Raw genomic sequence first — 26,304 nt, 5'->3', positions numbered from 1 at the left:
TTTCTATTCATAATTATACAGTAAACTCTCTCTAAGATGGACAACATCGATCAAGACCGGCCTTGACTGTCCGTCTTAGAGAGGTGTCTGACTTATAGAGAGTGTAGGTAACGTGACAACAGTGATTTTAAAACTGAAGCTATTTACAATTAATAGTCTGTTTAACTTGTACTAAAAACAGCTAAAACAGGAAAATTGACAAAGAAAAGTGGAAATATTTTCTCATTGTGCGTTCATTACAAGAAAACGTTCAAGGCTTCGTGGTCTAAAAGCGTATACAAGCTGCAAACTGGGGCACGACGACAAAATATCAAACGTTTTGCAATTTACTGTCGTGTAGAGCACCTTGTACATTTCCGTCTTGAGGTATTTTTCGCTTCATAAGGCACCTCCCAATTGTCCGTTTTTGTACGTCTTAGAAGGGTGTCCGTCTTATGGACAGTATATATAACAGTAAAATGACTGATAAACGGCGGGGATTTAAACCAGGTGTCCGTCTTACAGAAGTGTCCGTCTTATAGCGGTGTCCGTCAAGAAAGACTTAACTGTACATGTACATGAATTCAAATAGCGTATTAGAGTAGTAAAGCATATTCTACGTCTCTCTCTGTTCGAACAGCTGCGTCGGCATTGAAAACTACAAACATTACTATCATTCCACTGCTTTTCCTCCGCTTGCAACTCGACCTTATGTACTTAGATCTTTTACGACTAAAAATACACGAATGGAGCAAAGGTGTTGTCACCTGGACAGCCGTGGTTGTTGCATTCTCTGGTAGAGATATTTGGCCCCAGTTTACTGCAATCACTTCCACCATGTGCTGGTGGTGGATTGGTGCAAGTTCGAGTCCTGGTTTGTACTCCACCTCCACAGGATTTGGAACAATTGCGGTAAGGTCCCCAGGCAGAATAACCACCATTCACTGCCGAATCAACAATAATATTCCTCTTTTTTTATCTAATACTTTATGTAAGACGGTCTACTTGCTACGATTTTCCACGACAATCACGGGAATAAAACCCTGGTTTATCTACGAATAATTAAAAAAAACGGCAAATCCTACAAGACTTAACATTCCCCATCTGTTTTCCGACTTTTGAACTGAATAGTCATTCTGACATTTCACCGGTCAGGGACATTCCGGGTGTCGTACGTTTAAGTATGATTCACATCTAAAAGCCAATTTAAAATGCGTTTAAAGCACGCAATTCAATCATGGGAGATAAAAATCACATCCTATTTGGCTTAATATGAAAAGCAAATTGTCTTGCAAAAGAAGACACGATAGCTTGTCCTGTCTCAAGGCCACCAATCTGGAGAACTAGTGCACGATTTTACACGATCTAAAAGGGAATGAGGAACATAATATGCTATCCAGGAAAATATAATTACCTCCCATCTTGATAAAAAAGGCCTATCCCTTTGCCGGTAACTTAACTATTTGTTAATGCAAATTATGCAAAGAATAAATGGTTTTGTTTTTCAACTATAATACCCGCCTAGTCGCGTGGTTTCCAGACTACGGATACAAAGAACACTGTCACTTACCAGGACAGCCGTTCGTATTGCATGCAGTCGTCTCAAGTAAAATACGAGGAATACTTACCAGGGCATCCGATTGTATTGCATGCAATCGTCTGAAATGAAGGTCCAAGACTTGAGCAATCCTTTCCACCATGCTGTGGGGCGGGGTTATTACAGCTCCTACTACGAGCCTTCCGCCCTCCTCCGCAGGAAACAGAACAGTCACTCCAACTATTCCAATTACTATAGCCACCATCAACTACAAAACACGCAAAACAGAACGCACTTAACTTTAAGATATTACTTGCTGTTAATGCTAATATTTGATCATCTTAAAACTAATTGCAGAAGCAAATTCCCTTTTTATACTACTAGTGTAAAGCTATTAGGCTCTGTGAACAGTATTATCTTTGTTTCTCTTTCGCGTCAGTTGTTTATGTGTTTAGTTTTGTGTTGTTTATCACCAGTGACACAAAATAAGGGTGAGACTTTCTATTCATAATTATACAGTAAACTCTCTCTAAGATGGACAACATCGATCAAGACCGGCCTTGACTGTCCGTCTTAGAGAGGTGTCTGACTTATAGAGAGTGTAGGTAACGTGACAACAGTGATTTTAAAACTGAAGCTATTTACAATTAATAGTCTGTTTAACTTGTACTAAAAACAGCTAAAACAGGAAAATTGACAAAGAAAAGTGGAAATATTTTCTCATTGTGCATTCATTACAAGAAAACGTTCAAGGCTTCGTGGTCTAAAAGCGTATACAAGCTGCAAACTGGGGCACGACGACAAAATATCAAACGTTTTGCAATTTACTGTCGTGTAGAGCACCTTGTACATTTCCGTCTTGAGGTATTTTTCGCTTCATAAGGCACCTCCCAATTGTCCGTTTTTGTACGTCTTAGAAGGGTGTCCGTCTTATGGACAGTATATATAACAGTAAAATGACTGATAAACGGCGGGGATTTAAACCAGGTGTCCGTCTTACAGAAGTGTCCGTCTTATAGCGGTGTCCGTCAAGAAAGACTTAACTGTGCATGTATATGAATTCAAATAGCGTATTAGAGTAGAAAAGCATATTCTACGTCTCTCTCTGTTCGAACAGCTGTGTCGGCTTTGAAAACTACAAACATTACTATCATTCCACTGCTTTTCCTCCGCTTGCAACTCGACCTTATGTACTTAGATCTTTTACGACTAAAAATACACGAATGGAGCAAAGGTGTTGTCACCTGGACAGCCGTGGTTGTTGCATTCTCTGGTAGAGATATTTGGCCCCAGTTTACTGCAATCACTTCCACCATGTGCTGGTGGTGGATTGGTGCAAGTTCGAGTCCTGGTTTGTACTCCACCTCCACAGGATTTGGAACAATTGCGGTAAGGTCCCCAGGCAGAATAACCACCATTCACTGCCGAATCAACAATAATATTCCTCTTTTTTTATCTAATACTTTATGTAAGACGGTCTACTTGCTACGATTTTCCACGACAATCACGGGAATAAAACCCTAGTTTATCTACCAATTATTTAAAAAAACGGCAAATCCTACAAGACTTAACATTCCCCATCTGTTTTCCGACTTTTGAATTGAATAGTCACTCTGACATTTCACCGGTCAGGGACATTCCGGGTGTCGTACGTTTAAGTATGATTCACATCTAAAAGCCAATTTAAAATGCGTTTAAAGCACGCAATTCAATCATGGGAGATAAAAATCACATCCTATTTGGCTTAATATGAAAAGCAAATTGTCTTGCAAAAGAAGACACGATAGCTTGTCCTGTCTCAAGGCCACCAATCTGGAGAACTAGTGCACGATTTTACACGATCTAAAAGGGAATGAAGAGCATAATATGCTATCCAGGAAAATATAATTACCTCCCATCTTGATAAAAAAGGCCTATCCCTTTGCCGGTAACTTAACTATTTGTTAATGCAAATTATGCAAAGAATAAATGGTTTTGTTTTTCAACTATAATACCCGCCTAGTCGCGTGGTTTCCAGACTACGGATACAAAGAACACTGTCACTTACCAGGACAGCCGTTCGTATTGCATGCAGTCGTCTCAAGTAAAATACGAGAAATACTTACCAGGGCATCCGATTGTATTGCATGCAATCGTCTGAAATGAAGGTCCAAGACTTGAACAATCCTTTCCACCATGCTGTGGGGCGGGGTTATTACAGCTCCTACTACGAGCCTTCCGCCCTCCTCCGCAGGAAACAGAACAGTCACTCCAACTATTCCAATTACTATAGCGACCATTAACTACAAAACACTCACAAAAAAGATAAGATAGGCTCGAAAATACTTACCGTAAAATTCCGAAAATAAGCCCCAGGGCTTTTATTGTTAAAAGGCCCTTTTTGAGGGGCTTATTTTTGGAGGGGCTTATATTCGGAGGGGCTTATCTACGGAAGGAAATTTGCGTTTCAAAATCGATTTGGCTAGCCTTATAGTTGGAAGTAAATTTACCGTTTTTGCTTTGTTTTACTTTGTATTTGAGCGCAATTTTCCAAGTACAAGCACCCCGGGGGGCTTATATTTAGAGGGGCGATTTAACGGAGGGTTTTTACCGGTTTGGGGGGCTTATACATAGAGGGGCTTATTTTCGGAATTTTACGGTATTTGACCTGCTCCCTGAAGAAATGAACCCTGTTCTTTGTGTATTCTGCCGTTGCTGAGCTTATGTCTCGTGTGCTGCATTAGTGTTTTGGTAGCCGTTGGTTTGTTTGTGTGCTTGTTTTTGGTTGTGCTCGTAGGGGATCATCATCCCAATTTTTTTCACGTCACATAAGATAATTAAGGAGGAGGCTATTTATTAGTAACTATATCCAAGTTCAAATACTGAGATTTAGAATTGTCTAGCCTGGGCGTTGGATATTGGTTCAATGCTTTTATTTTGTCTTGACAACTACGTAATTCATAAATGTAAGTATTACTTTTCCATTTCCCCCTCCCCTTTTTTTTTCTTTGCGTTGACTCGTTTACGCAAGACTGCCAGGAAATTAATCCTTACTAACTGAAAATCGTAACTACATTTAAACTACATGACTACGTGAAGCAGGTTATACCTGGACAGTCCTGGTTATTGCATTCTCTGGTAGAGATATTTGGCCCCAGTTTACTGCAATCACTTCCACCATGTGCTGGTGATGGATTGGTGCAAGTTCGATTCCTGGTTTGTACTCCACCTCCACAGGATTTGGAACAATTGCGGTAAGGTCCCCAGGCAGAATAACCACCATTCACTGCCGAATGAACAATAATAATTGTTGTTTTTCGTTACACATTTCTACTAGAAAGGTTCAAAGCATTATATGGACCAGAATTATTGTATAGCAATAAAGCACGCGCCTTATGAAACACAGCACTTGCTGGAAAGAATTGATCAATATAATCTTCCTGGCCAAAAAGCCAGGACGAGTGTGTCCAAGATTTGATGCGTCATGTTATTGACTAAAAAAGATCTCATCATTATATGGCTCAACAACAATGTTTAGATTTCTTTTTTCACCAAATGCCATTTTTTCAGGAACTTAAGCGTAACTTTTTAGTCACAAATACATAATTAAAATTATGTATTTGTGACTATGGTATTTTTGGAAAATAAGAGAAGTCGGACGTTGTTATTGAAGTAAACCAGTTTCGAATTATTAAAATATCGGCTCGTGATTTACAAGCTTTTCGAGTGTTCTCCCAACATCTCAAGTGGGTTTTCACACCGGTAAATTAAACTCATAGAAAGTGTGGTCTATTGCTTTTATAAAATAAATTTTTCGGGGGTAGAAAAATGTTTCAGTTTTCTTTGAGTTTACTGGCACAATAAACCATAGCTTTTTAACCAATCAGAACGCGCGTACCATCTTTAGTTATTTTATAAATTTTGATGATTCGAAACTGGACTGATCTCAAAATCCATGTCTGCATTAACCCTTTAAGTCCAAATGGTGACCAACATCAATTTTCTCCCAAAAATATTCATACCTTGTCAAGAGATAAGGTTATGAGAATTTATGAAATGATCACCAAAGAAAAAATGCTTTGATCTGCTATCAAATGCTCCCAACTAATTCTTAAAGGAAATGTATGGAGATTAGTTTGGAGAATTTGTATGTGGATATTGGGGCTTAAAGGGTTAATGCAAGCTAAGGGCATTCAATCATTACCTTTATTATGATTATCTTTATTCAAATTAAATGTACCTGGACAGCCCTGGTTGTTACATTCACCAGTTTCCTTTTCGGGTCCCAACTCGGAACAGTCCTTGCCACCAGCGCTTGGAGGGGGATTAGTACAAGAGCGACTTCGAGTGTAGCGACCACCCCCACAGGTTGCGGAACACTGAGACCACGAACTCCATTCTGAGTAACCACCATCGTCTACAAGATTAAATGGACCAACAGCATTAAAAATGTTCTATGTGTCAGCTATTTCAAGTGGCACAAAAGTCTCTTTTAGCTAAAATGCATGCAGAGAATGGATATGTTAATTTGGAGGCAATTACCACATTTGGCCTAAGGTCATGACTTGCTTACCCATCTAAAAAATACCACAACAGGAACAAACAAAACAAAAAAAGGCAGAAATATTCTTTGCCTTTTATTTGGATGTATAGTTATTATCGTCCACATTGAACAAATATATCTTTGTGTTTTCGATTGCGTGGTATTGTAGGTACTGGTTGCGTCAATTTTTTGGCAGAGAAATCTTCTTTACCCAGGGAAGAACACATTTTCTTCGATCGATGAATTTATTAAAGCTCAGAAATAAAACCAGAGGGTTTATAGGAGATATGAAGATGATACCTTGTTGTAGTTTTGGTTTACAAAGACGTTCAAAGCTGCTTTTTGCCAGGTTTGCAAGTGATTCCACGTTATCTCAGTTCTACTTTTGTGTACTGATTCCGGCCCGAGCAACCTAATCAGATTTCTTTGCTATTAACAGGCTTAGCGAATGCCTACGTTACTACTCTATTACACTTATATCGGGTCGCGAACATGTAAAGACCTGTTACAATTTACTGCCGTTTATTTTAGAGACAGCAATAACACAATAAAAGCCTTACTTGCTTTGCAGCCGTAAAATTCTGCTCTCAAGGCAATGTAACTTTGCCATTGCTCAGGAATAATCCTCAAGTATCGTGTCCTGATTGGTGGTTTTAAGTCGTGTCCGACAACCGTGTATCGGTCGTTGTTTGCGACAAATGTCTGAAGGAAGAAAAATTTAGTAGGAGTTCATGCAAATGATTTATTAGCTTTGTATTATTTAGTTGCAACCCTCTATCAAAATAGAAATCTCTGAATCGCCGTTGCTTAATTTTGTTGATCTATAGGCGCTTTAAAAATGATTCCACGTGATCATACGTGAACACTTAATTAGAAAATTCGACTACTTTTGACCGTCCGCTTTCATGAGGTTCTCAGGCCTTCGCTCGTCTTCGTTGACAACTCTCTGGTTCCGCCTCTTCGTAACTGACGTTTTTAAAGGCGTGGAAAAGTTGGCTCAATAGCCCATTTGCATGATGACGTCATTTTACTACCTCGACCAGAATCCTTCAGGACTTTACTTTCTTGAGCAAATTAGGGCTTTTGTTATCGAAACCTCACTGGGATTACCAAATTAAAATATGAAAGTAAAAACGAAAAGGATTCTGGTCGTAATAGTAAAATGACGTCATCGTGCAAATGGTCTAGTATGGTTGAAGAGATAGTACTTCCTAATAATCAAATGTAATTAATGTAACCTTGGTATGTCCTGAAGGTTGATAATGCTTGAAGTAAGATCCATCAAGGCTGTATCTGAGTGTGTAAGCTTTCACCCACTCGCTTGCATCCTGGCGCCCCTGAGTTTCAATCCGGGTAACTTGTGTTTCGATTCCAAAGTCCACCTGAAACCATTCATGGTGATCTTGTTTCTTCGGAATCCAGGCTCCGTTACGGCCACTCTGTGGGTGGAAATGTAACCTGGCATTTTCTGGTCCATAGTACGAGTTCCATTGTGATGAGGCTGATAACGCTGAATTTGGAAGTTTACCGTTTTGCATTCCCAGTTGAACTTGGCAAGGTGGAACTTTTGGAATAGGGAATCCTGTAAAGTGGAATTGAGTTCAAAAAAGGTTTCTGCTCTCTTTCTTTACACTTTTGTTGAAGTTTCAATTTTTCACATAATAAATTACCTTAAACGTCTTTGAACATGAGATAATAATAATAATAATAATAATAATAATAATAATGATAATAATTATTATAATAAAACGTGTTTAGCGGTGCATTACCATTTAAAATGATAGAAAATAGTGTTTATAATCATATTTCGTTAGAATGTCGTCGCAACCAACGGCAAGGTGCAATAGATATCATGTTTATAAGGTCAATTTTCATGTTTTCTTGATTGGAAAGAGTTATAATCACTAGATACTAACCACTGGTGCACCCATAAAGCTCAAATCGTAGAGACATCCAAATATAGTATTCTCTTGGGTGGATCCGCAAGTAGCGTGCGATGATAGACGGATTGAGGATACTTCCAACAATTGTGTTCCCGTCTTTATTTCCAAGAAGAACCTGCCACAGAATAAAAGCAACGTGAGATGCTAAGTAAAATGTATGTATAAGTTTTCTTCCTGGAAAAGGAAGATTTTTAAGCCTACATGCCACTGACATGCGTCATGGACGGCAATCAACCAGTAAAGTTGATGAAGTCCATATTACCGTCGGTTGCATCTAAGTATGTACACGTGAGTAAAAAACATGATGTAATTGGGGGCAAACATGACATGTTTTGCCGCCAAACATTCGAAGTTCGGAGTAGGCGGCTGTTGTGGACTTGATTTATTTTCACTCAAAAAAATATTTTTTGCAAGAATTTTTAGATGTTAGGAATAATTTCTGGAGGCAAGTGTGCTGTTTTTAAGCGAGAAATATGCGTGAAGGTTGAGAAAAATGAAATATGAGCGGAACGCGCTGTTCAAAAGCACTATGAACAACTTACCTTTGGCGTGACAGTTTGCTTTAGCGGCTGTCAAACTTCAAATGTTTGGCAGCAAAACACGTCATGTCTGGCACCCTATTAGAACATGTTTTTTTGTCTCGTGTTCATGCTTAGATGCAACCGACGGTATACCTAGGTTTTGAGTTGCTACACCAGCTGCAGCGTAGGCTAAGATTGGTCTCAAATGAATGACAAACATTTTACAACTAGCAATAAAAGGAAATGAACTAACAAATCAAACTAAACGTTATTTGGTGGGTGACACTTGACAGTTGTTTAGTACCAAGAACTGATGAGCCCGTGGCCTTCTTAGTGTCCCCAAGAAACTTGGGACACTTTCCAGATCGAATGGAACTTGGAATGTTGGTTTTAGAGGCGAGGGAAAACCGCAGATCCCGGAGAACAATCTCTCACAGCAGCGACTTAAGAACCATCCGCAAAACTTGAACGAGGACTCGATAACCCGAGTCATTTTAATAGACCTATTCGGCTAACTCAATGTTGTACCCAATTCAAATCTCCCGGGGTCAAGATTCTTCGTGTACTGTATTTGCATTATACTGTTGCATTCACATTTAAATGATATGGAAATTCCTGAAACAAAACGTTTTATCCCCAAAGGGTTTGAATTGGGTACAACATTTAGTTAGCCGAATAGGTCTATTTGGCGAGAGGCAAGTGCGTTCAACGCTGTGCCATCCCTGCTTACATATCTGCTCAATACGATGGTATTTTGAAGTTTAGGAAACCAAACAGAAAGCAGTACATCGTGCGTTAGATATGAGGTACTTACACGGCCGCCACTATAAGGCAGGAATGGACCTCCTTCAACGCTGTAGGTAAGTGAGTAGCTTTTGACCCAGCGACTTGCATCTTGTCTGCCCTGAATACCAATTCGAGTTATCTTGGTAATTTTACCGAGATCAACTTGAATCCATTGCCCCTGGTCGTTTGCTTTTGGAATCCATGCTCCAAAGTAGCTTCCTGATTTCACTGTCTCGAGTCTGGCACGTTCCGGACCATAATACTGATTGTAGCTGCTACTTGCAGTTATTGCACTGTTGGGTATTTGACCACTTTTCATGCCAAGTGCCGACTGACAGTCAAGTTTGGGTGGCTGAAATCCTAAAATTGAAAGGATTAGAAGCTCACTGCAAAAATTATTTCAGTCATTTAAAACACGTTATTATAATGATCCTTCATCTCCGTCATTTATATCCTTACTTGCCAATTCGAACAAGAAGTTCTAGAAAATTCCACACTGCTGTTAGAAAAGAGCCGGAGGCTTGGAGCTCGGTGGTGTGGTTATACAGGTCACATAAGGGGAATATGATTTTTTTTTTCTGATAATATTTGTAATCTGCTGTTCCACTCACAAAAAATGCACTAGCCAAAAGTCCCGAAGTAGTATTTGTCTCAGTGTTATACCCCAGGTCCTGTGATACGTTTGGTCCAAATGAAAACAAAAAAATCTGTTTTGTAAGGTTAGTCGCATTCATTAGATTTATTAAGTTGCTATTAGGCCAACTAAAACGGGCGAAAGCTTAACTTTCGTAAACTTGCCGGCAATTTTTCAGTCAGTGCTACCCTCCTTGCATAGCATATGGGTAATCTCATATACTAAACTCAACCATGAAGCAATTCGTCCGTCATAAAAACACAAGCTAAACTCTATGGCTCTGATAAGCTCGACGTTAAGACAGATCGAATTGCAAAGGATTCAGTGGCATACCCACATGACCTTGCGGCCTTGTCGATTCGGCTTTTTAATTAAGTCTTGAACTTCGACAACGTTTACTGAACTAGCTTTATTAAATGCAGAAATATAAGACACTGTAAATTTTCATTAAAGAGATAACCTATTCGTTTATAGAGTAGGTGTCATCACTGGGATATCAGTATCTGTGTTAAGTACAAGGTATATACCTTTCTTGCAGCCCAAAAACTCAGTTCTCATGGAGATGTGACTTTGCCATGACTCTGGATGAATCCTTAAGTACCTGGTGACAATTGGTTTATCTAGCATGTTCTCTACTACGGTGTAACGGTCATAATTGGCTGTGAATATCTGAAACGATAAGGCTAATGTCATAAAAAACCTACATTCGACACTCGTGATCACAGATGTCACACATCAGGCGACTCCTAATTACAAAATCAAGCTCAACAACTAACTGGCCCTGAAAGATTATAAAATACCCTTGAACCTTCATGAATTCTTAAGCAGGTTTGCCGTTCTGCTTGAAAAAAATTATTGTTCCTGTAAGGGCTTCTTAATTTGCAGCGTAAACTAATATTGGGAAGTCCGTTACATCAAAGATTTTGCGCAGGCAGTAAGAAAAACTGTCCGACTGCTACAATAGTCACCTTTTTTACTTGCGTTATACAAAGTTTGTCTCAACACTACTAAACGGTCAAAGTTTCAAATTATTATTGACATAGACGACCACTTTAGATAACGTGAGACGTCCCTTACTCGCATTGCATTTTTTGAACACTGCTCATTTCACTTTCTGTATGTTAATCAGCTACCAAACACCAATAAAGGATTGAAATATCCCAAGGTATTCGGTAAAAAGAGCGTAACTTTCAAAACCTCAGCTTCAGCGGTTATTAATCTGTACTCCAAAAGTATTTTGACACTCCAAAAACAAATTATAGTTTTTCTCTATAATAACAACAATTGCCAGGAGGGTACCTTACCCATGCTTTTCCTGTACCAATTCCTTACCTTTTTTGAACCATGTTCATTGTATACAGTCTTATGAAATACGCTATCATAGCTGTACGAGATACTGAAGGTTTTGACCCATTGACTAGAATCTTGCCGTCCTTGTGTCCTTATGGCTGTGACTTTTGTCCAGCTTCCAAAATCCACTTGAAACCATTGCTGCGCATTGTTGGCCCCTGCTGCCCAGCTCCCATATCTACCACTACCAGCAGATAAAAAGTGAAGTCTGCCAACTGAAGGAGCATGACTGAAAGCATTAGCAGAGCTTGAGGCAGTGATGGCTGAATCAGGTATGTCACCGGATTGCATTCCAAGGGCTTCCATACACTGAGGTGGTTTAGGGGTAGCAAATCCTATGAAATTTCAAGCAGCCAAACATAGTAATCAAGTCAAATTCAAACAAAATACAGGTAAGTGACCTTGTATGGTCATTTCATACAAAACGAAAACTCCACATACCATCAGAGCATCCAAATAGCTCCACTCTCAATGTCGGATGTCCTCGGTATGTTTTCACGTTGATTTTGATAAATCGGGCTATAATGGCGGGTTCTAGAATGTGACCCACTGCAGTTCTATAATCTGTATTGCCTTGGAAGACCTTCGAAACGTCAACATAACAGATTAAATTATATAGAATTAAATAACTTTTTTCGTCCTTTATTAAAAATCGTAAATATTGTAAAGTCGGGAGTCACTGTATTCCAGGGTTACCTCGCCATTCTTGTACGCTGTGAACGCTGCTCCATCATTACTGTATGAAAGAGTGTATGTCGTTGTCCACCAGCCTGCGTCATACCTTCCTTGCGTGGCGATCCTTGTTACCTTGGTAACATTACCCAAGTCAATCTGCAGGAACTGATAAGCGTCTCCATATTGGGAAGCCCATCCACCATTAAAACTTCCTGAAAAACGTTTATTTGCAATTTTCAGTCGAGATGAACAAGATTTTACGACCAATATTTGATGAATATATTTCTTAAAAGACATGCGTAGCTCAAGAAAAGGTTGTTTTTCTTGCTGTTTTTAATGATGACAAATCAAGATCAGTGACACAAAAATCCTGAAGCAGTTCATGCGTGTTTTGATAACCCTCGACGTTTCAAATAGGGAATATAAAACTTTTGAGAATGAGTTGAGAGCAACATTTTGCTGGTTGTAATCTGTGTAATGGAAGGGCGAGTTGTTTCTAGGCACTTCAAATGCTTTAGGACAAATAGCAGGTATCAAAAACCTTTTACAGTTGAATTTAAAGCACATTTAATTGGGTGATTAAACGCTTAAAAGTGATTACCATCCTTTTTCTCGTTTAGCCTGCCACGCTCCGGTCCCCAGTATTGGTTGTATCTGGACGATGCTACAATGGCCGTGTCTGGTATCTTCCCGTTTTCCATTCCCAAAGCAGATGCACATACTATTATAGGGGGTCTAAATCCTTCAAGGAAAAACAAGAAATTAATAATCGTTATTTTATATCCGCTGTTTTTCTTTTAACAAATATAATAGGTATATAATAAGCGCTAAGCTTAAGCTAGGTAATTTCATTTAACAGCCAATATTCCTGATTAGTAATTACCTTTCTTGCATCCATAGAATTCCGTCCTCATAGATATATGTTTATACCAAGACTCGGGATGAATCCGTAAGTAACGCGTTATAACTGGTTTATCTAGCACGTTTTTCACGACTGTGTATCGGTCAGAGTTTGCTGTAAATACCTGATGAAAGGTTCAGAAGGCACTAAATTGGAATTTTTCCAAACAATAAAAAAAATTTTAAGGTAAATTCCACCGGAAAAATCGAGGCGCCGCCTTACTTTTTAGTTAAATGACGGAAAGAACAGTCTTAACTCTCGGACGTACAAACTAATTATTTATGTGTTGTTTTACGTCATAAGCGGAAAAAATTATTAATTCTCACTGTTTTTATCTGATTTCTAATTCTTGATAAAATCCAATATGGCGACCATGTTTGGTGACGTCACAGACCTCCAGCAGCGCCACCACCCATAAAATATACCTCTTCTTGTAGACAAGATCAAAGGCTTTCTACTGAAGGCAAAACCGTTTCGAAATACTGCAACATATCAAAAACCCAATGGGGGGGGGAGCCATCGACCCCCCATTTTTACCACAGTGGGGATATGACTTTGCGTGTAGATCCTAGGGTTAACGTGAAGTTTTTATAGTGGAGCTCCAAGCACGCGCGAGTAGCGTGCGAGCAGAGGCCCATAGCGAAGAAAATTGGGCAATTGACCGTCCGTCCGTCTGCCCGTCCGTCCCCACCACAGGGCTGTTGGCATCCTTCTGTCGCGCGAGATAATGAAATCAGCGCCAAGGTTTAGTCATTGGTTGAGTTGCAGCGCCTGCTGTGGCTCTACAGTCCGATTCTGGAACAGCAGGCCCTCCATGTTTGGCTCTGTGGGTATTGATGCTGCCCTTAGCCGCCTGCGATCTCTCCTCTCATCCCACTGCTCCTCTCTCCTCTCTTCACTCGCCGCAGTACCTGCCTTAACAGCAAGCCTTCGGTGACCTCGGTCTCTACAGCTTCCCAATCTGCAGGGTTTTATACTGCCTGCCTTCAGGTCTCGTTTACAAACATCTTTAAAGCGAAGATTAGGCCTTCCTGCTGGCCTAGTTCCAGTGGTAAGACCCATCCATGCGGCTTACATGGCCAAGCCAGCGCAGCCGTCTCTGAATGAGCAAGGCGAACATGTTAGGCACTCCCGCCTGTGCCAGGACATCCTTGTTTGGGATTCGGTCTTGCCAGGTGATTCCCAAAATCCCTCTGAGGCAACCCAGGTGGAAGGTGTTGAGTCTGCGCTCTTGGCTGGAGTAGAGGGTCCGGGTCTCGCTACCATGCAGCAGGGTGCTGGGCACGCAGGCCGCAGTGCACCTTCATCTTGGTGCTGATGGTGCTTCTCTGCTTTGCAATTCCTTTGTTCAGTTCAGTGTTTGGGGAGAGGTTGTTGGAAATGGTGGAGCCTAGGTAAGTGAAGTCCTCCACCACCTCGAGAGTGTAGTCACCGATGGAGATGCTTAGGATGCTGCTGACGTCTTGGCCAAGGATGTTGGTCTTTTTGTGACTGATGGTGAGACCAAACTCGCTACAAGCGCGTGCAAAGGTGATAATGAGTCGCTGTAAAGTATCCTCAGTGTGTGCGGTTAAAGCAGCGTCGTCTGCAAACAGCATCTCCCTTATCAGTACTTTCCGAACCTTAGTATTTGCTCAGAGACGTGCAAGATTGAAGAGGTTTCCATCGTTTCTGGTACACACCATCTTCTGACCGGCTGAAGGCGTAAGACAGCAATACAGAAAAAAAGATGTCCAAGAATGTGGGTGCAAGTACACGGCCCTGTTTCACTCTGCTCTTGATTGGGAAGGGGTCTGAGGTTGAGCCATCGTACTGGACGGTTTCTTGCATGTCATCATGGAAAGACATTATCATCCTTAGGAGCTTGGGAGGGCATCCGATCCTCTGCAAGAGAGTGAATAACCCCTTCCAGCTGATTAGGTTCGAAGGCCTTACTCAGGTCCACAAAGGCAATATACAGGGGTTTCCTTTGCTCCCGACACTTTTCCTGCAGCTGCCTCAGGGAAAAGATCATGTCAATTGTTGACCTCCCTGCATTGAACCCGCACTGAGTCTCAGGGTACACCCTTTTTGCTAGCGTCTGTAACCTATTAAACACTACACAGGCAAAGGCCTTCCCAGTGATACTGAGGAGAGATATTCCACGGTATGTGTTACAGTCGCTGCGGTCTCCCTTGTCTTTTCGTCTTGTACAGCGTGACGAGAGTTAGAGTCACGCATGTCCTGGGGCATTGTTCCTTCCTCCCAGCACTGAAGCAAGAACTCGTGTAGATGGCAAAGGAGAGCGGAATTCATACCAGCCTCGATGACCTCTGACGGGAAGCCATTGTTGCCTGATGCTTTCCCTCAGGCTACAGAGTTGATTGCATTACACGTAATAAGTCTACTGAGGGTGGAAGGTCAAGCTTATTCATAACAGGCAGGAGGCTGGTACTCTCAACTACTGTGTCAGTGACGATGTTCTCTTTAGAGTAGAGCTCTTGGTAGTATTGTGTTCAGTCCACTTCTTCATCAGTTTACTCTGGTCTGTGATGATGTCGCCGGCAGCTTACTTCAAAGGTGCAGTTTGGGTGGCGCTTGGGTTGAAAGTTATCTTTTTTCCATCGTACATGGCGCAGAGGTTCCCACAGTCAGCAGATAGTTCGATACTCTGAGAGATATTCAGCCAGTAATCATTGCTGAGGCGGCGAGCGATGCGTTGGGCATAAATTTTTCCTCGCTTTCCTGAGTGCAGTGACCGTCTCATCAGAAGGTTCTCTCTTGTAGTCGAGCAATTACTTAGGGTAACCTTCGTGAAATGTCACACCTTCTGGTTAGATGGGAGCCTGCGACCTGATATTGCACTTGCATGTTGTCGTCAATTGACAGTTGTCAAAATAGGGTATCTGCTGACCAGTATCACATGACCGTAACTCGGCTTAGGGATCGACCCATCGAGGTTGCGTGTTTTTTGAAGTAATCCGCGGACACGTAACTAGTGTTCAACTGATCGCGGGCTTACTTATAAACTTATAACTTTATTTGATTTACCACAAAATACAAATAACGAAAAAAACAAGACAGTTACACAAAAGCAAATGAAAGTGGCGAGGAAGCCCAAAAAGAAACCATGAGGCTTATAGACATTGGGCTCCCTCAGAGTAAAAATAAAGTTAACAGTAACGGTAAGGCCAGGATCGAAAGCAAAATACAATGAAGGTAAGTATAAATTAACTAATTACATAGACTGAGTTGACAAAATATAAGGTTTGGTACAAGTAACAATAAGTATAAAAATAATATCAGACATGGAAGAAATATAACTATTTACTACAAGATTTATAACTAATAATTCATATATAATTTTTTTTTCAATTTCGTTTTGAATAAGTGGAGAGAATTAGATTCTTTAATATCATTTTCTATAGTGTTATAATAAGTAGGTCCTTGGAAACTGACAGAAAATTTACGAAGGTTTGTTCTACAAGAAGGAAGGTGAAAATCGTTCGCGTGTCTAGTGGCATAGCTATGGACTTGTTTGTTTAAAGAAAAATAATTGTTGAACTTTGAAGGCAAAAGAGAATGGTTAAGAGAAAGTTTACCTAATTCTAGCTGTCTAATATCGGAAAGTTTTAGTAGCTCTAATTCTTTGAAAATAGGGTCTGAATGAGAATCGAAAGTTGATTTAGAAATAATTCTGATAACTCGCTTTTGCAAAGAGACAAGACGGCGAAGATTGGTTTTGTACGTAGATCCCCAGACAATAATACAATAATGAAGATAAGGATAAACTAAACAATAATAAAGAGTTTTTAGACACGGTTTAGGTAGAAAAAATCTTGCTCTATTAATGACACCTATTCATTTCGAGATTTTACGAGCTACTTGAGAAATGTGCGGTTTCCAAGACAGATGTTCATCAAGGACTACACCGAGGAAGACCGTTTCCTTAACCTGTTCGATTCTCTGTTCGTTTATGCATACTTGCATTGGAAAATGATACCTTTTCTGTCTAGGCTTAAATAACATAAAGTTTGTTTTCTTTAGGTTTAAGGAGAGTTTGTTTGCCTTAAACAAAGTGGATAATTTATTAAGTTCGGAATTGAGTGAGGCTGCCAGGTAGACAGGATCTTTATGGGACATAAATAAATTAGTATCATCAGCGAATAAAATCAGCTCGACGAGCGTCGATACATTATTTAAATCATTAATATAGAGCAAGAAAAACAAGGGGCCCAAAATAGATCCCTGGGGGACACCAGAGCAGATAGTTTGAGGAGAGGAGCATTGACCGTTAAATTGAACGAATTGCAACCTGTTGGAGAGGTAGCTTCTAACCCAGTCCAGAGCCACGCCACGTATACCATAGTGTTCGAGTTTGTCAAGCAGAATGTTATGATCGACGGTATCAAAGGCCTTAGAAAGATCAAGGAAAACGCCAACGGCATCTTCATTGCGATCAAGAGCAAGGGAGATTTTTTCATATAGGTCAATCAATGCTAACGAAGTTGAATGATTTTTCCTGAAGCCAAATTGATTATCACATAGAATTTCTAGTTTACTTAAATAATTATAAAGACGGTTATAAACAACCTTTTCAAGAAACTTAGAAAAGCTAGGGAGAATCGAGATCGGTCTATAGTTCGTAAAGAGTGATCGATCACCGGCTTTAAAGAGTGGTATCACGCGAGCAATTTTCATATGGTCGGGAACAATGCCATGAGAGATAGATAAATTGATTATATGAGCTAAAGGAACGGCTATAATTTGAATTAACTCTAAGTAGGTTTCTTTACGATTGTAACAATTCTATTAGGTTTGAAATAAATTCTAAATTCAGAAACGGGGGCTTCACCTTTAGCCCTGGCTTAATCTGTATACTATACTCAGTTAATTTCAAACTATCAAATTGTACAGTTGTGACTAGAAGTGTTCTCTTTTTTGGCGATGTTTTGCTATAGAAAATTTAATAAAGTATGCAAAAATCTACTTTAATTTTGCATTTGATAAAACTGCTGAAGAGAAATCCCTTCGCTCAAGCTGCAAATTGATTAGATGAAAGAAAGACGTTAAAAGTGAACGCGAGATTTACATCTGCGTTTTATGCCAATTGTTTGTAAAGGATGATCGGACACGGAGGGAGCGCAGGGGGGTGACAAGATTTTCTTCATACCTCTTACCTTTTTCAAACCACGCTCGTTGTTCACAATCTTGTAAAAAACGCCATCATAGCTGTATGACATACTAAAGGTTTTCACCCATTGATTAGAATCTTGCCGTCCCTGTGTCGCTACTCCTGTGACTTTTGTCCAGCTTCCAAAATCCACTTGAAACCACTGCTGCGCATTGTTGGTCCCTGCTGCCCAGCTCCCATATCTACCACTACCAGCAGATAAAAAGTGAAGTCTGCCAACTGAAGGAGCATGACTGAAAGCATTAGCAGAGCTTGAGGCAATGATTGCTGAATCAGGTATGTCACCGGACTGCATTCCAAGAGCTTCCATACACTGTGGTGGATTAGGGGTGGAAAAGCCTATAAAATTTTAAACACAGACATAGTTAGACCTATCAAATAAAATTGAAACAGATAACAGGTAAACCAGCGTCCATCTCAGACCAAAAAAATTGCACATACCATCAGAGCATCCATAAAGCTCCACCCTCAATGATGGATATCCTTGGTATGTTTTCACGTTGATTTTGATGAAGCGAGCGATAATTGGATGATCAAGAATATGACCTACTGCAGTTGTGTAGTCTGTATTGCCTTGGAAGACCTTGACAATATGAAGGCAAATTATTATCTTAAAATAAGGTATTGGAATAATATTATAGAGGTTAAACATCACGCCTGTTACGTCAAACGGCTGACTTGAAACGGCGACTTACGGTGTTATTTTCACAGCGAAATTCCGCATTAACTTTCCTATAGCCCATCACCATAGACTGGTATTTAGAGTGTTTTTTTAATGCCATTTTTGAAAAAACCATTTATGTACGTATGATAAGTCAAAGTTTATGATTTCTTGGACTATGAAAGGATCCTTATCGGCAACGAATGTCCGTGTGTCATCTGCATAAGTCGATAGATTGCTACCTTTTATCAAGTAAACGAGGTCGTTCATGAATATGTTGAATAAAACAGGCCCATGTATGGATCCATGAGGAATTTCCAGTTGTTATATCCTGCCATGTCGAATGAATTTTTCCAAGTTTTACCCGTTGCCTTCGATTAGAAAGATAGGTCAATGATTTCGTCGTCAACCTGGTATTCCGTTAATTCCAGTACTATCAGATCATGCGGCAGAGTAGATAAAGGCTTTTGTTAAAGCTATTGAAACTACTTCTGATGATTTTATGATTGTCAAGTCAAGCTCTTGTTTCCATCGTTCTGTTAGGTTAAGAATAGCAGTGTTATATCCATGGTGTTTCTCTATTGTTTTAATCCGTCTTATGTACAACGTTGATAACAGTGGCCATAGACGGTCATATTCAAGCTGCATTAACTCCACGAGACCACCGAGGGACAGCAGCCGCTGTATAGAGGATTGAAATGTTATTCTTTGTTTGTTTGTTTGTTGAGTTTTTATTGTTTTTAGTTTTTGTCATTTATTATGTCATTTTCTAGACATGTCATCCAAAATATCCACTACGTAACGTTTCTTTACGGCCTCCACATTAACTTATACTGTTGTTAAGTAGAATATCAATTTTCCAAACCCTTCATTTTAAAGACGATGTAATTCTTAAGTTCGATTAACTACCTTTGACTAGTTTCGTCGTTGTTGCAACGGCTCGATAATAAATGATAACTAGTTGAAAAAGAAACGAAGTGTCCTAAAATGACGAGAAATGTCTTTATACCTTGCAATTCTTGTACGCTGTGAAAGCTGCTCCATCATTACTGTATGAAAGAGTGTATGTCTTAGTCCACCAGCCTGCGTCATACCTTCCTTGCGTGGCGATCCTTGTTACCTTGGTAACATTACCCAAGTCAATCTGCAGGAACTGATAAGCGTCTCCATATTGGGAAGCCCATCCACCATTGAAACTGCCTAGAAAAGGTGTATTAGCCGAGATACACAAAATAGTTTACACTATTTGCGAGTAGGGCACCGTCGTCTCAGAGCAGCCTGAGATCGAAATCGTGTCTCCATATATGCGTTTTCGATGGTATAGTTTGGATGATCGACTTATCAATTCAAGCAGAGGATTTTTTTTAAACAAAAATGCGCATTAGCAAGGCTAATTGATACGTATTTAATGGACGGAAATAAGACGCTGATAAGCTAAGATATAGACTATAGTTTCACCACGAGATCACCCCCTGTTCAAACAAAACAAACCATACAAAACATACCTTCCTTTTTCTCGTTTAACCTTCCCCTCTCCGGTCCCCAGTACTGATCTCTCCGGGATGATGCCACAAATGCCGAGTCCGGTATCTTGCCTGAGTCCATTCCCAGAGCAGATGCGCACACTATGTCCGGAACTTCAAACCCTGTTAGCACAGTACAACAAGAGCAACATTTCACTACCTAGATATTTTATTTGAGAAATTTGTCGTTTTACGTGAATATAATTACAGCTGTAGACTGCGAGCAGTCTCTCTTTTTCTTTCAGATTTCCTACACATTAAAAGGTTAATGTGTTAATGAACAGTCTTATAACTGTTATATGGTAGAAGTCTGAGTTGAATAAATCAGTTTAGTTAAATTAAAGCAAACGATCACCTGACTTGCATCCATAGAAGTCGGCTCTTAGCGTAACGGCTCCATACCAAGTGAGTGGAACAATTCGAATAAAACGGGTGATGATTGCCTTCTTCAACAAGTGGCTAACAACCATGAATTGATCTGTGTTACCATCAAATTCCTGAGACACAAAATGAAAATTCAGTTTTGGATTTAGATACCTTGACAAGACGATTAAAATTGTTGAGCATTCATACACATGCATTGAGTGATCCTTCTTTAAAAAGTTCTGGAATCAGGCAGGCACTGTTTCATGACCCACAATTAAGAAATCGCGGAGACATTTTACAGCGCATAGGTTTCGTATAGAGGAACAGGGAAGGATTCCAGGGGACCGAAAAGATTCCTTTGTTATGATGATTTTTATCGTTTACAATTTAAGGAAAAAGGAAACAAGGCTCATTGTGTGAAAAACACCGCTCTTGATACCCCAGAAGATCTTCGCCTGCATCATTTTGTAATAGTCTCAGCAAGTAAGGTGTAAGTACTATTCTTCTTTGCTTAGTGTAGCCTCATTTCTGGTTTTCAAAGTTGTATCTTTTACCTTAGCAGTATCGCCGTCTTCCTTGTAGTCTTTGAAAAATACCCCGTCGTATCCATACGCCAGTTTAAACTTTGTAACCCACTGAGCCGCGTTCAGCCGTCCCTGTATAGCGACTCTCGTCACCTTCGTCCAGTTTCCAAAATCCACTTGGAACCATTGTTGATTGTTCGATGTCCTTGCTAACCAGCTTCCGTAGCCGCCACTTTCATACTGAGCTTGCAAACGCCCTTGATCAGGTCTGTAATACGAGTTATAAAAGCTGGAAGCTATTATTGCTGAATCGGGGATGTTTCCATTTTCTAATCCAAGTCCGGCCATGCAAGATTGTGGCTTCGGCGCAGAAAATCCTGCAAGAACGCAATATGGACCATTGTAATTAAGGGATCTTGCTTTTAATAGCATTTAGAAGTCGGCAGGGGGGCGAACAAGGGTTGGAATAGTCCATGCTACCTTTATCCAAAAGTACGTACTTGCGAGGTGTTCTGAATAAGGTGCTAAATGTTTTTAAAGACGAGATAAACAATTGCGGCTTATTTTGAAATTTGATTAAATCATGTAAATATTACTGCAAATTGACGCAAAGCTGGAGTGGCCATCCCTAAGATCATTAAAAAAATCAAGAGTAGTTAATGTTGACATGGTTTAACTTAACTTTCCATTCGTCTCACCTGAATAACAACCATATAACTCAAATCGGAAAGAAATGTGTCCATGCCACTCGATCGGATGAATGCGGATATAACGGGCTAGGATTGGTTCGTCTAGGGTATTAATTACGACTGTAGCGTAGTCTTTGTTGGCGTAATATTCCTAAAATGAATAAAGCAACTCAATGAACGTTGTCTAAAAATAGTCATTTAAATCGATTCAATCGAGTGTTCACGTTCCCGACGTACGGCTTTCAGAAATGGTAATAATAATGATAATAATAATGATAGTGATAATTATTGTAATGAAAATAATAACAATAACAATTTTCAAAAGATAATAATACATATGAAGTAGGTTAATCGCAAGATTTTTTAAATCTTGTACCGGGTCGAATTCCACTATATATTATGTATCTATATCTATACCTATATTAATAGGCTAATTTGTGTTTATTGAAAAGTAACGATTGGTAATGGTTAATAAAATTCAGATTTCTTAGTCTAGAACGTATAGCATTTATCAGCTAGGCATATAACAGACCTCCTTCCTTAACTGATAGCTAAACGGTTTGACGCGAGGCTATAGACAAGATGGATGCCCAGTTGGGTTCGATACCACTGGAGACGTTTCAAAAATTATTGTGAACTCGCCTCTCTAAAATATAGTTTACACTTACAGGCTTGGACAGAACTGTCCTTTTAAAACAGCGGCCCAGATAAACTTTGTATAGATAAACTACTTCATTTGTGATACTTACTCGAGGTACGTGGTATGGCTTGTGCAACTGATACTCAAAGAATCCACCATCGATGCTGTAAGAGACAATATATTTGGTGATCCACTGTCCCACATTATATTGACCTTGAGTGCCGATCTTAGTCACTTTAGCCACTTTTCCAAAATCCACCTGTATCCACTGTCCCTTGTCCTTTCTCTTGGCGATATAAGTGCTGTGATGGTTCAGTCTGCCGTAACCTGGTGCATAGCTAGAGCTATACTATAAACGTGAAAGAAGAATTGTCTTTAATATACATGTTGTGGCTCAATTTTACCCTTGGGTTTAAACTTATTTTTCTTTGTTTTAAACTCATTGTCATACATTACCATTCCCCAACAACATAATTTATATAACTATGACTGAACTGTTCGCCACCAAGGGAAACGTATTAACCTAATTTAGACGTACAGGGGGAGTGGATTGCAAGCTTTTAACTCGGCTTTTTTTTAATTACCATTTTCTCAACTATAATTGAGCTAAAATCTGTTCTTTCCATTCCATTAGCTGCGTCATTTATTACTCAGACAAATTTTGGCAAAAGCTGTTTCTTGTAGGTTTCTATGCCGGTTACTGTAACTGTGTACTTGAAAATTTTTGTCGTTTCTTCTGAGCTTGTTATGGAGTTTTGTCTCATTCCCCCTCTCCTAGCTTTATAGCTAAATGCCTCGGGGACAATTCACAAAAAAGCAATGTAATAACAGTCACGATTTTTTTATGATGTTGTTATGGGATGTCATAAAAGCCAACCACTGAGCTTTTCTACCAAGCACTGTACAGTTTGAAGTCGCTCTTCTTAGTGCCACGTACGTATTTCAGTCAGTTTTCTGCCGAAAACGTCAATCTTTTCTTTTCGATGAAAACAAAACAGAAACCTAGCTGACCCGTCGCGGCTAACTGCCTAAAGCCTTTTTGCAACTGGAAATCACAGGGGCTCATTCATTCTTTGCGCTAAAATGCACGTACAGTATAAACAGTACTAAAACAGCCGAATCAAATTCAGTAAGAAACATCAGTTCTAAATCACTTCATTACCACACACGTTTGAAAATATATTTCTGCAACTGTATCAGTCATACCACAGAAGCAGCCTTCAATGCAGAGTTTGGAATTTGTCCATTACCCATTCCCATCGGATCGTCACAATCTAAAGTTCAGAGTGCAGAACATATTAAAATCAGTATAAACACGGATGTTAGCAAGCAGTAGAGACAATTATGAAAGAAGCACTTCGGACGTGTTCAACCATTCCGCTGAAATTTAAGTAAGTAAAAGCGGTGGTCTAAAGCAGTCACTCCTTTTGTGGGTGTTTGAATGTGTAGCATTGTTTTGCCATCACACTGAGTCTGAAGTTGTTTAAATATCGTTCTATATTTCGATTGACCGTTGCGGCGGGTCTTTATGAACGATTTAAAAAAGGGAATATTATTCCCTCAATCACGTTGCGAAATATTGAATTCATACTCTTGAAAGTTACGCTATTTAAGGCCCACAGATACATGTGAGAAAAACATTGAAACACGTCATCGACACTGACTCACTAGTACATGTGGTGGCCAGACGGCCTATCCATTTTAACCGGGAACTCTTATGTGCCCATGCATAAAGGCGTTTCGCAGACCAGTTTATTTTAGATGGCGATTTTCCCGCGAGTTTCGCGTTTATCAAATAAGTTTTATAAATTAGTCATCAGTAAGTGGAGTCCAGAAATTAGTATCAATGATCTTTTGATGGCAATTTCTTTTCTTTTCTTTTTCCTTTGTGTAACTATATCAAACAAAGGATGGGCACATGAAGAGGTGCTTCCATTTTCCCGGAAAAGTACTCCAAAATAATGCTAAGAATAAGCTGATCTGTGAAAACGCCGTTGTGTAGCTAAGCTAAGTAGGGGAGTTGCACACAGCGGATTACTATGATGGGCTCCTGTAGCTGACCTTTCATGATCAGATGCATTGGTTTTGATGCTTTAAATGCATTTATGTAATGTATGTATACGTTTGAACTGTTATGAGTAACCCTTACCTCCGGCCACAAAACCTGAAAAATAGGAAAGATGATGTTAATTAGTTATACTGAAAGTCCAGTCGGAAAGGAAACTGAATTGTCGTCAGTTTAATAGAAATTTAGTTGCAAGGATCTACTCGTCTTCCAGAGGGGACTACTTTATTTAAAGAATTTTTTGACTTGAATTCGTTACAGCAAGAAGAAATAATAATTGATTATCGATTATCGATTAAAATATCGTTTTAATCGTGGCGCCCAAGTCAAGTTCATTTTAATCGGCGCGCTACCACTTGGATCTGCATGTGACGTCATTAAAGATTAACAAACGCCATACTGAAATATCAAGTTACTGACTTTCTTCTTGCCTTGCTCTTAATATAATGATCAAATATTTTGCCTCCATCTCGAAGGGACACAAAGATTAGGTATATGGTTAGTTTAAAACGTGCACATCTGGAAAGTTTAAGGTTCTTTCGTATGCAGAAAAAAAGTCAAAAGTGTGTACTTTTTTCTTATCGCGTTGGCGTCCAATGTAATTTTGAATGTGAATCTTGTTACTAGTTTTTTACACAAATTTAAGCTGCGGATGGTGGTACATTCGTTTCTCCCTTGTTCTAATTTAACCAGCCTCTCTGTACACTTTTAATTAAAAAACCGATAGTAGATTATACGCGGGAGGTAGTAGGAAAGCGGCAGTACTTTTGATCTGAAATTGACCTTGACAACTGTCAGCACTGAAGTGAGCAAATTAAAAATTTAACCTCATGTGGTCAGTTATTTAACCAAATAAATGCTCCTTTATCGATCTATATTGCCAAGGTAGAGAAAAGAAATTATTTAACAATTATTCTACGATTGTACGTTGGATATGAGATGGTTCATAGCCAACGAGGCGCGTAGCGCCGAGTTGGCTATAATCATCTCATATCCAACCAGCGAGTGGAATAATTGTTTTATGAAAAACGCCCACAAAATATTTTCAGTTTCTTTTTAATTTTGTGTAGACGCGTACAGTTACCATATTTGGAGAGCATAGCATAATGGCTCATATACCTTGATGGCTAAGCCAATCAGAGCTCTAGAATTGCATTATCCAATGATTCAGTTTTTAATAATAATGGTCACTTCCTACTCATGCTACGTTCATAAGGCACTGGACGAATTCTCGACCGGTTGAAAACCTCTGCGTTTGTTTTCTGTTCACACGGAAGGGTAATGAAAAATTTAGACGTGCCTAATTGTCATTGAATGTTCCTTGTGAACTGTGCAAAAATATTGAACGACTCCGTGCGAACGAAGTGTCCGGTCAAGTTTTTCATCCGGTCGAAAATTCGTCCGGTACTGTGTAAACGGCTCATTCTTGAAAATGTTTAATCGATTGCCAACCTGGACGGAGACTGAATTTGCCCTACACAGCCACTCATCCTTCATGTTACGAGTTACGAGTTGTAATTCTCAGATACTTTGTGAGACAACTAAGACGATGAGCAAGCTACGGATTCCTTGAATATGAAATTGTGTTAAAAAATTTTAAATTCAACACTCTTCTTCCCACTGGTTATATTTTAGAGTTACAATTCCCGGCTCTTGGTATTGCGAAGGTAGAAAATATGCCGAGAGAGCCTTAATTTGGAGAAAATCCCATTTTATTTCGATTAACCCACCCCTTAACACTGCAGATGACTTTCCATGAATGCCTTCATCAAAGATTTGACCGAATACGCTACCTGTCTGTACGACGGGCCACAT

At 39.6% G+C, this 26,304-nt stretch overlaps 1 protein-coding gene across 1 annotated transcript in view; it reads right to left on the bottom strand.

Moving 5' to 3' along the window:
* The window catches only part of LOC140941856 (uncharacterized), a 36,019-nt gene extending 11,434 nt beyond the window's left edge, over nt 1–24,585 (bottom strand). Inside the window, exons 1-21 of the mRNA XM_073390862.1 lie at nt 24,574–24,585; nt 23,631–23,698; nt 22,534–22,773; nt 21,794–21,935; nt 21,126–21,472; nt 20,561–20,702; nt 20,188–20,328; nt 19,692–19,882; nt 18,463–18,604; nt 18,008–18,360; nt 12,831–12,972; nt 12,549–12,689; nt 11,969–12,159; nt 11,714–11,855; nt 11,255–11,607; nt 10,450–10,591; nt 9,317–9,648; nt 7,955–8,096; nt 7,277–7,620; nt 6,599–6,740; nt 5,736–5,912 (exon numbers count right to left, since the gene is read on the bottom strand). Coding sequence (XP_073246963.1) covers nt 5,736–5,912; nt 6,599–6,740; nt 7,277–7,620; nt 7,955–8,096; nt 9,317–9,648; nt 10,450–10,591; nt 11,255–11,607; nt 11,714–11,855; nt 11,969–12,159; nt 12,549–12,689; nt 12,831–12,972; nt 18,008–18,360; nt 18,463–18,604; nt 19,692–19,882; nt 20,188–20,328; nt 20,561–20,702; nt 21,126–21,472; nt 21,794–21,935; nt 22,534–22,773; nt 23,631–23,684 — 4,000 coding nt within the window. The 5' untranslated portion in view covers nt 23,685–23,698; nt 24,574–24,585. The remainder of the gene's footprint in view (nt 1–5,735; nt 5,913–6,598; nt 6,741–7,276; nt 7,621–7,954; nt 8,097–9,316; nt 9,649–10,449; nt 10,592–11,254; nt 11,608–11,713; nt 11,856–11,968; nt 12,160–12,548; nt 12,690–12,830; nt 12,973–18,007; nt 18,361–18,462; nt 18,605–19,691; nt 19,883–20,187; nt 20,329–20,560; nt 20,703–21,125; nt 21,473–21,793; nt 21,936–22,533; nt 22,774–23,630; nt 23,699–24,573) is intronic.
* Between the last annotated feature and the right edge of the window lie 1,719 nt (nt 24,586–26,304).

The sequence above is a fragment of the Porites lutea genome, chromosome 6 (genome assembly GCF_958299795.1).
Source record: "Porites lutea chromosome 6, jaPorLute2.1, whole genome shotgun sequence".
Classification (NCBI taxonomy): Eukaryota; Metazoa; Cnidaria; class Anthozoa; order Scleractinia; family Poritidae; genus Porites; species Porites lutea.
The sequence above is the reverse complement of the archived record's forward strand: the minus strand, read 5'-3'. Positions and strand labels throughout refer to the sequence as shown.